This window comes from Excalfactoria chinensis, chromosome 1 (assembly GCF_039878825.1).
Source record: "Excalfactoria chinensis isolate bCotChi1 chromosome 1, bCotChi1.hap2, whole genome shotgun sequence".
NCBI classification, from domain to species: Eukaryota; Metazoa; Chordata; class Aves; order Galliformes; family Phasianidae; genus Excalfactoria; species Excalfactoria chinensis.
Window position 1 is genome coordinate 38078793 of NC_092825.1, and position 14642 is coordinate 38093434.

The 14642-nt window shown below is 37.4% G+C and overlaps 1 protein-coding gene across 4 annotated transcripts in view; it reads left to right on the forward strand.

Moving 5' to 3' along the window:
• The window catches only part of ACSS3 (acyl-CoA synthetase short chain family member 3), a 75044-nt gene that overhangs the window by 44125 nt on the left and 16277 nt on the right, over positions 1-14642 (forward strand). For all 4 annotated transcript variants that reach the window (XM_072345413.1, XM_072345422.1, XM_072345439.1 and 1 more), the window contains one exon: positions 12278-12373. In XM_072345413.1, the coding sequence (XP_072201514.1) occupies positions 12278-12373 (96 nt within the window). The remainder of the gene's footprint in view (positions 1-12277; positions 12374-14642) is intronic.

A 14642-nucleotide genomic window follows, 5' to 3' on the forward strand; every position in this document is an offset into this window, starting at 1 on the left:
CAGATGTTAGCAACCTAGATTTTCATTTCATCATAATAAATTGAGGATGTGAAGAGATTTTTTTCTTCCTGTTGATATTTTCAGACAAAAATGGTTTGATGCTCTGAGGACATACGGGAAAACTCAGGTGAAATACAAACAAACCTAAAAATTGAGGTACAAAATTTGAAGGGTGTAAAATCCCACTCATGAGACTTGTTTCACTCTTATTTTTGGTTGTGTACTCCTTATATAATGGAAATCTAAGTTAGCATGCAGGTGTAGGAGGTTCAGGTTGGATGTTTTATATTAGGATGCAGTTACCTCAACTGTCCTGACCATAAACTCACTAACAGGCAGAAATGTGAGAAGGTTATTTCATGGATATAAGCTGCCTTATCCAACAGGGAATGGGTGTCTACAGTGGGGGTTATGACAGAAGTCAGTGCTTGCTGAATTATGTCTGCTGAAGTTGGGGTGTGCATGTTTGCATGTTGTAATGAGATCTTGGGTGCTCTGTCAGGAATTCCCAAAATTCTGTAGCACGATTAATTTCCTTTATCACTTCTGTCCTATCCCTGGAGACATTCAAAGCCAGGCTGGATGTGGCTCTGGGCAGCCTGATATAGTGGTTGGTCACCCTGCACACTGCAGGGGGTTGGAACTGCATGATCGTTGTAATCCTTTTCAGCCAAGGCTATTCTGTACTTGTTTCTTCTGTGTGTATTCTCTCAAAAACATGAAACTTCCCTGTTGGTACTATTTTTATTAATACATATTATTATCATGTAATTTCACAGGGGTAGTAGTTTTACTGGTATTTTATTAGGACTATACAAACAAAACAATTACACCGTTGCATTCAGTACTTAACAAAAAAGAATCATAGTTAAGTATACTCACTGCAATATATTTCAATGAATTACTTCCTACTACAGTCATTTAAGGAGAAGAGTTTATTAATGTCTTCAGGCAGCATATTCTGGTCCCCTGTCTTCAGTTTCCATTGCGTTGTCTTGGCAACATTGTGCAGAATCTTATTGTGAGTTTCCAGAAAGGTGGATTTTGCAGCTGATTTCTGTTAGGTAATCTCTCTAGGTTTCCACTACAAAACTGTTCTTCAGCTGTATAACCTTGTTTATCCAGACTTCATGTCCCCGCATTTAACAGCTGGATTCCACATTTTGCTTTTCAGTCATCTGTTTTGCATGAATCTTAATTATGCAGATTTGCTTTCTAGTCCATTGAGTTCCTTAACATGATGAGATATTTTTTTACAGTAAAAGGCAAACGGAAAGCTAAATTAAAGGGCAGCTGTTTCATTTACAGCAAGAGTCAATTCTTGGATTTTTTATTGTATTTTTTTTTAATAGCCAGAGATGCAATTGTGGAGTTATGCAGCCAAGGCATCCAAAACTCAAGTGAAAGAGGTGGGATTCGGGCTGTTGTTTTAAGGTATCAGTACCTCATTGCAGATGCAGTTTTTGCTTCTTAAAGTTGTTTGTATCTTGTAGACAGGGATCATATTTTTCTTTTGATGGAAACTGGTATTCTACAGAGCAGTTGTTTAAAAGTGGAAATTACTGTGCAGAAAGCTGTTCATCCCTGAGCTGCAGAGGCCTCTGAGTATCATGTTCTGGATGACTGAGCTTTTAACAGATGTTCATGCAATGAAAAAGAAGAAATGTGGCTGTTCTTAATGTCTCTGTGTAGAGGTTTGTATTGTGGTGTTAAGATTATGAACACTTGTTCTATTGCAATTCAATGCAATTTCAGGAAGTGATGTGGATTTAAATTGGGATTTATTTTCTAGTGAGCCAGGTAATTTGGATTGAGTTGTTTTGGGAAGGCCAACTTGTGGAAAGGACTTGGTGTTTCTCAGTGTTTCAGTAATGCTACCACTCAAACTTGGAGGGGGAGAGAGGAAGCAACTCCTTCACACCATGGAACATAGGAGACCAGAATCCACTCGTATATCCCAGGCTGCAAAATGGTAGTGGTTTAGTGAGGGGAAGAAGTGCTGTGGTTTGGATTTAAAACTGTTTCTGTTTTCCTCATCTGGTTTCTTGCTGCCCAGCTCTCCAGTCTGTCCTGACCTTGCTGAATGGCAGCATGGCCTTACAGTGTGTCAGCCACTCCTCCCAGCATTGTATCATTGGCGTAGTTGATGAGGGTGGATGCTATCCTTTATCCAGGTCATCAATGAAGATAGTGAACAAGACCGAACCCAGCACTGACACCTGGGAAACACTGCTAGGCATAGATCTCCAACTAGACTGTGCCAATCACCACCATGTCAGTCAGTTCTCAGACCAACTTACCATCCATTCACCTGTCACATACTTTGTCAGATTCATTATCAGGATATTGTGTGCGAATCGGTATCAGGAGCCTTGCTAAAGCCAAGGTAGATGACATTCACTGCTCTCTCCCCCCATTTACCCCCGTGGTGATGCCGCTGTAGAAGGCTACAAGGTTGGTTGAGCATGATTTTCCCTCGGTGAATCCATGCTGACTATTCCTGATGACCTTCTCTTCTAATTGCTTGAAGATGGCATCTAAAGCAAGCTGTTCCATCACCTTTCCAGTGACAGATGTGAGACTAACAGGCCTGTAGTTTCTCAGATGTGGTTTCCTGGATGATATCCTTCTCTTAGAAAAACACAAGCATGCTCTTCTGTTTTTTTAAATTGCTGGGAAGCCTTTCTTTTCCTCCTGGCTGTTCTCTTCCCACTGGTCAGCACCTCTTCTGTGTGGATAGAAGTTCCATATCAGATGTGCCATTTGGTCTGCAGTCTCAATTTTGTGTCCTATGTACACTGACACTTTCTAATTTAAAATAACCGGAAAGTGTCTATTAAGCTTTCATGTTCCCATTTTACACCAATTTCTCAGTATTTATTAATCTTATTCACTTCAAATTGTCTTTCCACATGCATCCAGGGGATGTGCATTAATATGAATGAAACATTGCGTGTGTCTTTCTCCTTTCTAAAATTTTATTTATATGGTTGATATGATCGAAAGAACTGTAAATCAGTCTTTAAGTTACAGAGCTCATCCATGAACAATGTTTAGCGTGTACAGGATAGATGAAGAAGTGGGGACACCCTTAGAAGATATGTTAAGTGAGAGTAGTACAGTCTCAAGTGCCTGAAAGCGACCAGCTGTGACGACAGCACCTCCGGTTTGTATGTGAGTGAAGATGTTACAGGTTGCTGATCGTTCTTGTTGCGTGGCAACTGCTTTTTTTTGTTGCTCAGGGAATAAAGCCCTCATTAGTGTACAGTAGATGATTATTTTTCTTTTTCTCTGATGATTTGTGGAGTGCTAGAAGTAAGCTGCATGAATCCTGTGCATTTTGTGAGATCTAAGGCTGCCTATTGAAGGCAGGGAGAGGAGTTTGTTAGACGTTAAATCCTGATATAGAAAAAATAGCTTTGATTTTCACAGTGGTGATTTTATCTGACTTCTCTGTCTTGGCAGTATTACTATGCATACAATATATTAAGATTTCCCAGAATGATTGAACAGGAAACGGTTAGCACTGAGATGTGTAATTACTTTTTATAATCTCCATGTATCTCTTGGTATTTCATCGTGTTATCAGTTATGATATTGCATTAGGAAGAAAATAAAAATCCGAAATTCATTTTTAATCTGAAAGTATATTATATTTCATTGCATTTCCTGATATGCTATCTGACATCTTCAAAACAAGACCAAAAACCCTGTCATTTTGCTATCGGCAAATTATAAAATGTACATTACAAATTACCATTTTGAGGCAAGGGAGCCTGATGTGTTTACAGAATGAATGCATAAATTTCTGGTGCTTTGTAACTAGCCTGCCAGTTCTCAATAACTGAAGTTATTTCCTCCTTTGGAAGACTTTAGTAATTTTCACGATCCACCAACCTTTAAGTTAGCTAATTAGTGCATATAGCTAACTGTTCCAGACATTTTGTTTGGATGTGCTTTGAAATCATTAGTAGACTTTTATATGTGTACATTACCCCACACATCACGGTGTGATGTGTTCTGTGTTTGGATAGAATTGTGAGAGGAAACCTTCAGGGAGTTTTACTGTTTTGGAGGTTTGATTTTGTATTTAAATGAATGGATTGGATATGACAATGGAATTGCCACACAAGAAATACTTGGCCTTCACAAGTGTAATATATATTCATGATAATAGATGCATTATGCCCACAAGTGCTTTGGAGCATTTAGAAAATACTGGAAAATTTGCTCGTTTTTCATCTGACTTTTGAAATTCTAAAAATAAGCCTGTAAAGTCGGGCACTTGAGGCACTTCAGAAGATAATTATAAACAAAATGGAGGTTTTTTGGTTTTTTTTGAGAAACAGTTTTCAGATTTTCAAAAAGCTTTAATTTTCTTCTGCTTCTCTACATTTGCAAGAAATGAGGGAAGTATTCTCCTTCTGGCTCACTGCATGCAGCTATTGTTGTACAGGTGTGATGATGCCTCCACAGTTAATACTAATGTGATAATTCCCAGATTGTGGAAACAAGCTTGAAGCTGTCATTCTCAGCACTGCATATGTGCCTACTAATATGGGAATGCCTCCTTGTTCATTTAAAAATATTTTTTAATCAGTGCAAAAGGGAATATAATACTATATTCACTTATAAAGGTTGGAAATTGCCTCCCAGCTGAGGTGGGAGGCATCCATCAACACAGCTGCAGGTTGCAGTCGGATATGGAGTGAAACAAAAAAGATAACTACCTACATGAACTTTGGGAAAGCTAATTGTTGCTAAAGCTCTGCTCCAGAGAAATGGCCCACTTAGAGAAAGCACTTAAATGAGTACCTGTGTTGCATTTGACATTTAAAATGTGAAGTAATATCCTAAGCTACAGATTAGACTAAATGTAGATTGTGGGGGAGATGGTAGTTATGTTCCTGTTCCTGTTCTAAATTGAACATGCTGGAAGAAACAGCTTGGCTCTGTGTAGCTGTGTCTGTGGTATAATGAATGGTAAGTGCAATCTCTGGCAATGTTCGCATCCTTTCTTTTAGACCTGGCCTAGCATGTGTGTGGCTGCACGGAGAGCAGTGTTGGGCAGGAACTATCCTAGGCATCAGGTCATCCAGTTCCATATGAAAGCAGTTTGTGCTGGAAAAAAGAAAGTTGGGATCGTAGGGACAAGATAGAGAATGATAACAAGAGTATTTTTCAGTGATCTGCACCGATGCGTATTTAAATCAGCTGAAGTCAACTCTGCAACTGATTGCCCAGTTGTGCATTTTAATTGCAAAGTCAGCCTTTTTCATGTGTTGGATAATTAAAATGAATATGAATATGGCTGTCACAGTGTCTCTTTTCTCTTTTGTGTTTGCTGCCTTTCAGGGAGTAATCTCTTCTTCTATAGCGTCTGTAGAGTATGGCTGTGCTGTTGATTAAGCATCCTTGATGTTACTTAACAGTAAGGAATAAAAAGAATAAAGAAAACTTCAAATGGAAGTGAATAACGAACAGCAACTTGCTGTAACCAGAAAAAAATGCAAATTTTTGTACTAGGCACTGGTTCTGCTGTGCAAATTTGTAGTGGACTGTCTGCTTAATTAACAGGTCTTCCAGTTTTCTCTAGTTGCTATTGTAGAAATGTCCTCATTTTCTATTTGTGCCTTTTTTTCCATGAAACTTTCTGATATTTTATACATGACAGTTTCAGTAGAGAAAGTAAAAATTAAGCAGAGTTTTTAGGGTTCTACATACAAATCAACACAGTGGATTGACACAACTTGGATTTAATTTTACTTCTGTGAGTTAAGCAGCACAATTGTTTCTCCTCAAGGGTTACAGTTAACTTAGGAAAGTGTTACCCTCTGTTTTGTAGAGTAATAGAGAGATAATCAGACATGTTTTGCAGCCATCCCACCACAAGGTAACAAACTGTCCATTCTGATCAGCCCAATGAATGTAATCTAAATTGCCAGCAACCTGATGGAAAGATCATGCTTTCAGTATGGCTGTGTCTCTGAAGTTAGAGCAAGGAAGTCCTAGCTCTAGCTTTTCCTTTGCAGCTGTTTAATTGCATATGTACTTAAACCCTAGCTTTGCTCATTCTTGTAAGACACTGAAAAACTCCCTATGGAAAAGGATAACTATAGAAATCTGTATTTTACATATAACTCAACCTGTGTACCTCTCCTAAAATACAATATTTCTTGTGCATTTTGATTTTAGAATAGATCTCTACTACTCACAATATTTTGACATTCTGTATGTAGCTGATACGTGTTGCATTGATTCTGTGTGCATTTAATTCACAAGGAGTAAGTTAAGAGTAGTCAGATGGAGGAGAAATGAATTATAATTTCTATCACAGTTCAGGAATTTATCTGCTGAATTTAAGTTTATGCTTTATTTCTGACACTTGGTAAAACTGAATCAGGGAATCCTTAAGAATCTACAGTTCTCCAGATTCTTCAGTTACTGTTGATTTCTTTGTGGCTTTTCTCATTTCTGTGTTAGATTTTGCTACAATACCCAGCTAAAGACTTTGGGAACAGTTAGGATTAGGATTTCTGTAAACACAATCTCTGTCTTTAAATTTTATTTTATTTGATGACAGGGCAACACAAAATGAAGAGAGAGTAGGTAAAAGTAATTTGGTGTTTCATGATACAATTATCAGAAATCTGAAAAAGTAATTTTCATTAGTTTTTATGGTTAGAAGGTGGTAAAGATCAGTGCCTATCAGTGTACATGGACATTATGGATGCATCTGTACTATGTACTATTTTGGCAGTCTTAACAGCTGACAGCCCAGCATCACATTACACTCAACTGGGATCTTCCAACCTGTGAACGTTTTCACCACATATTGTTCTGGGATAAGAGTAACCAGGTGTTATCTCCTTGTTTTAATGTTCATGACTAATCAGGATCAGATTATTTGTAGTTAAATGCCCCCACGCCTGTTGTTCTTGGTATATATTTGCAATAGTACTTCACCATGTCTCAAGCATTGACCCGAAGCTCTGCAGGGAATGTATCTCTTCTAGGGAAGAAATGAAGAAAACCTGTTGACAGTTGATGTCTTTGAGTACCTTCAGCAGGGACTTGGTTATACTGTAAAAAGAGTATGTGAAATTCTGTTTGAAGAGCAGTAAATGTAAGATTGAAGTGGTGTTTAGGCTACAAGCACTGCAGCATGGTTGTCTAGAGTCTGTTATGTCTTAACCATGCTTAATTACAAGCTGTGAGTGAAGCCATGTACTGCTAATGAGTTGCAGACATGGAATGTTGTTGAGATTTTACTGATGAAGAATAACCTGGGATACTGATATTTTTGCACAGTTTGATGCTGAAGGATGAAGAACCTAAGGTCTGTATGAGTATTTGATGATCTGTCCCTCTCCAGTACATATTTTTGTGATGCATTAGATTTGGTTTTATTATATGGAAACAGTATGGTATGCTGTGATGTAGATTTTGAATGCTAACATCTGTCTGGTATTGTGGTGTTCTGTTGGGGAAAGCCCAGCACTAGTCACCATGCTGGGAGTGCATGTTCCTGTTACTGAATTCTTCATTCCACCTTTTCTGGCATAACTAAAATGACCACTGTGTGCAGAGAGCATGTGCAGAGTGCTTTCAGAGCTGCTGTCTTGCTGTGTGGATGGATTCATTCATGAGTACTACCTAACCTTTCTCCCTTCCATGGACCTGTATCTCTGTCTTATCTGTGTAGTCTTCAGCTGTTATAATTCCCTTAATACTTCTCGTCCAAGATGACAGATTTGCTAGGAGAATGGCAGAAATGGCTGAAAACAGCCCTGCTGCAGTAAGAATTTAGTTCATTACATGCATTGTGTTTGTTTATGTGTTAATGTATGGTAGTTGCTCCTTTTTTCTTTTGTCTCCTGCTCCATAAGAGCTCCTCACCTCTTCTGCATGCTTCATCATCTTTCTCTTGCAACCTAACAAATCAAAACCAGGTAGCCTTATGTTAGTCACTTAGTGTAGCCCAAACTCAAATATTCATATCAGAATGCAGTGTATTTTCCCTTAGTTCATCCTTCAGGGAATAAAGTATGTCAGCAGTGTATATTGTGTTCAGGAACACGAGACACAGTTTAGGAACTGTAATTTATCAGCACTGTAAGCTGTACAGGACATTTTTCACCTTGAATGTTGTGAGTTATTTTGAAACACTGTTTTGTTTGAACTTGAATGTGCACTGCAAATGAGCAAGACAATTTTGGGCATAGAACTTAATAGGTGTAGCTTTGAATAACTTGGCAGAGTTTGGCTTCTTCAAAGCAGGCATGGGGAAGACAGAGCCATTCTTATGCAAGAAGTCAGTTGTACCCATACAAACTTCCCATAGTGCTTGTAAGCAAATTCACTCTTTGTTTCTGCATCTGCAGCACTTTGTCTAATGTAAGATTAGCTGTCAGAGACACAAATGCAACAGAAGTGCCTGTATCAGGCTATCCATTAACTGTCCAGTATAACTCAATATTATTGAAATCTCTTTAAGTCTTTATGTATGTGTGAAGTAGGATAAAATGAAGAGTCGCATCTTTGAAATCTGAGAGTTAATTTCTTTAGATCAGCCCCTGTGCTGAAAATAAAAACATAATGAGGGACTTGGGACATTTTAACTGCTATGATTTTAAGACAATCTCTCAGTGATTCTGTCTTGCGAATCCCAGTGAAGTGCTTTTCATTATTCTCGGAGGTAGATACATTTCCTCCATTATAACTCAAAGCAGATGTTGAATGTAGTTACATGCTAGTTGTGAAACACTGCTCTTCTAAATAGCTGTTTCATTGTCACATTATAAGGTGTTATGCAGAAACGAAATTGGTTTTATGGTCCAGTTGTTCTGAAGAGCCTTCCCCAGCCAGAGGATTGCTGACTTGCTTGCATAGGGAGTGGAAGATTTGCTTCTTAAATGTGTGTTGAAAGAACAGATCGGAAGACAGATCTGCTGTTTTATTTGTAACACTGGAAATATTCAATTCTCTAAAGATTTCAGCACTAGAAATCTATCGAAACACTGCAAATTAATTTCAGTGAATCTGCAAGTATAAACAAGTGATGGGTATCTGTCTATTTCAAAACCTGGTTTAAGAGGTGGGTAGAATATAATGTCCATTTGACAAGTGCTATCCTTCTTCAGCCTCCTCCTGAGTTTTATTTTCTGATCTGTGTCTTGTAATTTATGAGTTGACCCAAGTTTAATTCAGACCAAAGACTTTTAAGTGGCCTTGCTTATTGGAAATATTAAAAAGACTACATAGTACTTGTATTACACATATCTGATGAGGAGTCCTCATCAGTAGTTATTTTTCTGTTTTGTTTTGAACAACGTTGATTTTTCTTTTTCATCTAGATTTCTGATTCAGTTCCACTTTCAAGTCAGGTTGTTTTCTCCTTGATGAATAACACTCTCCTGAAAAGCAGCTGCTGTTTTCTGATAGGTTTGGGAAATTGATATTTCAATCCAGCATCCTGTTTGAAAGATACACTTTGATTTCCCAGGAAATGTAAAGCACAAAGATCCATGCTACACTTTGACAGTATTCCTTGGTGCTTCTACTTTGTAAGGGAATGTTTAGCATTCAGAAACCGTTAAACCTAACACAAAGAGTGGATACTTCTGGGGTGTCTTCTCTTAATTAGTATTGGGTCTAAACACCAAAAGTCCTCTTTTTTTTTTTTTTTTCCTTCCTTAATTCAGGCATGGGAATTGAATACACAGCACAGAGATTAGAGCACTGGTAAATATGAGAAGGATGTATTTCCACAGGTAGTTGAGAATACAATAGAAGGCACAACAACAGTTATAAAGGCCTATTGAGAAAGTTTTAGTACTTGTGATTCTTGTTTAGAATAAATGGACTTATATGCAGTCCTGGTGACTGTTTTCCAAAAAGCAGAAGCACAAAGAAAGTAGTGTCACAAGGAATGATTTCCATTTTAGTTCACATAGTTTTCATTAGCAGTGTACCAGAGAGCCAAGCAAATCTAAACTAATTTTCAGAAATTTCACACATTCTCTGTCTCTCCCCAGAGTTCTCTGATTGGGAGCTCTGCTGTTTGAAGTGCTTGTCAGTTCCTGATCTGTTCTAAATCTTAGCGGTGCACCAGGGTACACTGATCCTTCTCACTCAGCAGTGAATCTAATTACTGTGCTTTGGTTATAGAATGTCTTTCTCACCTAATCTGTTACAGTATGCTTTTTAGTTCTTGATGTACAGTATGTAAAGAACAACACTTAGGAGTCCTTCTCTCCTCCTAATGCTGTCAAAAAATAAACTTGCCCCTCTACTGTCTTTTCCAGTTAACTGTATGCTGAGGAATATTCTGTTCTTCATTCTTATCTCAGGAAGAGAGGAAAGAAGTTGAGGTCAACAACTTACTCAGTATTAAGCAGAAAATAGAGCTCTGAAACAGCTGAATAAATTGTCGGTTTCTCTTCGGTATGATCATTGACTGGCTGCTTTAGATCTTGCTGATGTGTCACTTCTGTAATTGCAGCTTTTTGGAAGGAAAAACAAGATTAGTGCTTGAGTGGGAGTGCACTGTGTAGAAAAATAGAAAAACAGAAATGTCAAACAACCAAGTCAACTTTTTAGGCTACCTGTGTTGACATGGAGAGTGGGTCCACAGTTGAAGTTAGGCCATAGATTAACCATGCGATGTTAATGCTAATTTTCAGCTACCTACTAACACCTAACTCAAAAGTACAGAAGCACGTGGCAGTTTTGTTCTTGTAGGAATTGACTAGTCATTAAAGAACTGAGATGGCAGGGGTGTACTATGGAAGCTGAGAAAATCCACAGCAAAAACAACTGTAGTGACTTCTAATGCAAGAGAACTGAGAATATCTTTGGCCATGCTGATCAGAGATAAAAACAGAGGTCAACACAAACCTGCTTATTTGTGCTGAAGCTTGAGCTTAATGTGGGTTATGAATTCCAGGTCAAGCAACCCGAGAGCTGGGACATCTCCAGAGTTATAATACTACATTTTTATAGTACTGGTGCCATGCTGTGCTCTTGGTAATATTTACAGCCACATAGACACTTTTATTTTTTTCCTACATCTCAGAGTTACAGAAACATTTAAAAGAAATTTCTCTGTATTTTTTTCTTACAGAAAAGGGAAGGATAACAGCTGGTCTTTCTTTACACTTAGACTCTACTGTATGACTTAATTGTTCCTTATTCCTCTTCCTATCATAACTCTTCTAGTATAACAGCATCATGTGAAATTGAGCTTTCTTAAGGGAGAAAAAATGAGGGCAAGTGAAAAGGGAGGACTTTGTAGCTGCCTAACTGTGAGGATAATTAGGAAGGTGTAGGCATACCAGGGGATATTCATGCTGTGTGAGGAAGGTATTCTGTGTTAGCTGTGCAGCAGGAGTTGCAGACCTGCTTGCCTTCTGTGGACTCCTTGCGGGGAGCAAAGGTACATAGTGCAAATGCTTAATTTATTTGTCTGCAGTTAGGGGAATATCTTTCTAAGGTTCAAAAACTGGGAGAAATTTGTCTTCTGGCAAAAAACCCCACAAACACAAAACCTCTAATAATGCTGTGAACAGTAAAGCTACAATGTTTTTAGATGCAGGAATAGAAAACAGCTGGACTATGATCACAAAGCCTTGCAGCAGTTTGATTCCCATTCCTTAGAGTATTCTTTTCAGGTTTATTTTGGCAGCACGTGAAATTTAGGTCTGAGTTCTCTACCTTAGTTCTTTTTGAGCCTTTTCATTATTTGAAGTAGTTCCCATCAAGAAATACTAATGAGAACTTCAGGATTATAAAAGAGGCATTTCTGACTTACCTGAATTATTTACAGTGCTTTTTTTGTGAGGGGCTACCTTCTTCTCTATGGTCATATTGACCAATATTGTCTTGGAGGTTCTGCATTTATTAACCTTCCAGACCTCAGAACTGTTAGAAATTTCTGATTCCACAATAGAACAACCGATACTTTGATACTGCCCTACAGCGATAAGATCAGCCAAGAATTGGTTATTGTTTTTTCTTGAATAGAACATTGATTTGTGAAATAAATGCTGAAATGCATCTACGACACACAGCGTTTATCATGGCTTTGCTGTAGGCAGTTTCCTACTGCTGTGGTGTGACCATGGCAGAATAAGCCACAGGTGTAATGCAGAAGATTTTAATTTTGGATTTTCTACTGATTAATGGAACAACTTCCCGTGTGAAGAACGCAAATTTCTGTGATGAATTTATCTTATCTAACTTACTAATCTTACCTATACTTATTTTCTTTTAACAGAATCTGGTTCTCCAATAACTGCTTCATGTGTTGGTTTGGGGAACTCTACAACGCCTCCGCCTGGACAGGCAGGAAAACCAGTGCCAGGATACAATGGTAAGGCTGTGCTAACTATGCTGCTAGAAAACCATACTGCTTACGTGCAATTTAAATGCAAGTTAGTTTTTAGACTTTATAGGGAAAGCATATTACAGTCTTGCTAACAGATCTTCCTGTAACAAGGAGCTCTGTTTTTTTGTCTTGTGAAATGTGACTGTACATAACAAATTCAGAGTAAATCTCAAAATCATTGATTAACTACTTGTACCTTTATCATACAAAAGAAATAGCATGTATTTCTAAATTGGATATAACAAAGATACATAAAGAATACTGGGCGTTAAGGCTTTGTCTACGGTTGCACAAATTAAATGAGAAGCAGCAGTAAAATATATTGGCATGTTGGGAAGAATGTTAGTAATAACCATCAGCAGAAGAGGAAATGATAAGTAGACAAATAATTGCTTTAACTTGCACTTAGCTCACTCACATCTATATTATCAATTTTCAGAGCCTAGATAGTTTATTTGTGGGAGATGTACATCATTTCTCAGAGACTCACTTATTGTTATTTTCTTTTGGAAGCATGATTTCACTGTATGAGAAATATCTTGAAGTGCATAAAGAGAATTCTTAGTGTAACATCAGTGTCTTCCACCGATATGTCACTAGTGAACTAACAAGCAGCTTGTAAAATTTTCTAATGGCAAACTCAATGTTTATATTTTAACCTGTTTAATTCTTTTTTTTTTCTTCTTTTTAAATCAAAGGCAGGATGCTGCATATATATGTACAGGTGTGTGAAATCATTTTGGAGAGAGGTGCTCAACACATTATCTTTATTTCCAGCTGGGAGAAATAGTAGGCTATGAACAAACATTAAAAGGGAGAGCAGAGCACAAGCTGTCTGGAAACTGTTTGTATGTAGAGAGTGTGGTTACAGGATTTAGAATGCAAAAACACTTTCATAGCTGGGAATTCTGATGTTAACACACATTTTCAGACTTTCTTGAAGTCCAGAAAGTAGTTAAATGTCTTAAAGATCGAATTGTCTTCCAGAAAGATTCCTGCATCCTTGGGCAGAAAAAGCTTTGCTATTTCTGATTCTAAGATAGAAATTAAAATGAACATTTAAGAAGATAACCACTTTCAGCAGATCTGTGTTTTGGCACTTAAAGCATGAAAACAAACTATAGGTTAAAAACAGTGTTAAAACAAAGCCATCAATTTAGGAAAGAGTGAAAGACTGCAATTGCATTACGCATGGTAGAAAAAATGTCTTGCCAAATGAATGTATGAGGAACAAGAATATAAAAACATTTCATGTAGTTTTGAAACATGGCATCAAAAGTAGGTAAGGAATTCCTTTACGCAGAACAGAGGAAATACCTAAAACATGCAATAAAAAGGAAAAAAAAAAATAAAAAATCAGGTGAATACTGAAAGTTTTAGGATAGAATTGTAACATTTACAGTTGTTGGTTTTAAGCCAGTTATGCTCAGTAATGCAGCCATTCATGAAATAGTGGATCTTGAAATTACTGTGTACTGACAGCTGTCACCCACGTCTGTTCTGATGTTGTTTTGGCTGCTGTTATTGTATCAGTGAGAAGGGTTTCCTATGCCATATAAAAGAAAGATTTTGTATTCTTAGGATATATGTGTAACTGGTATTGATTTTTGGATACTAATACCATTTTATTTATGCTGTCACATATGCAGAAAGCTACAAATCTACTTCTTTTCTTGTGAAGTACTGCCAAATTCTTACAAAGCAGCATTTGTATTTATAATTTCAAAGTGTAATGGTGCATACGGCATTTAAATTTGAATCAAAATGCCAGAGTAATTTCTAGCACTATTGCTTTAAATCTGACGTTGAATTGTACTTTCTCTTTGGTCTACTTTTACCTTTTTCAGATAATTTCATAGCATTTTTCACAAACTGGAGCAAGTCTTGCATGTTGCAGCGTTAATTCTGCTACTCAGTTATTCAGTAATTTAGTAGTAAACAGTGTAGCACCCACTTCCCCAAATTTTAGTACATCGAAATGCATTTTGCAAGAAAGGGAATAAATACTGGAATTCCTACCCTGATAAAATAAACTGTTTACATTGTTTACTTTGATATAATAACAACATAATAAGTTGGGGGGTAGGGGAGGCTGGGATGGGGTGGGGGTGAGGGCAGTGAAAGATACAGTGGAGTGTATTGCTGTATCCTGAGTCTAAATTCTCAAAATGTAACATTTTGTGGCATCTAAAAAGATGTAAGAAAAAATATTTAAAGATTTTAAGTAGATTTTATTTATATCAGTTTGCTGTTT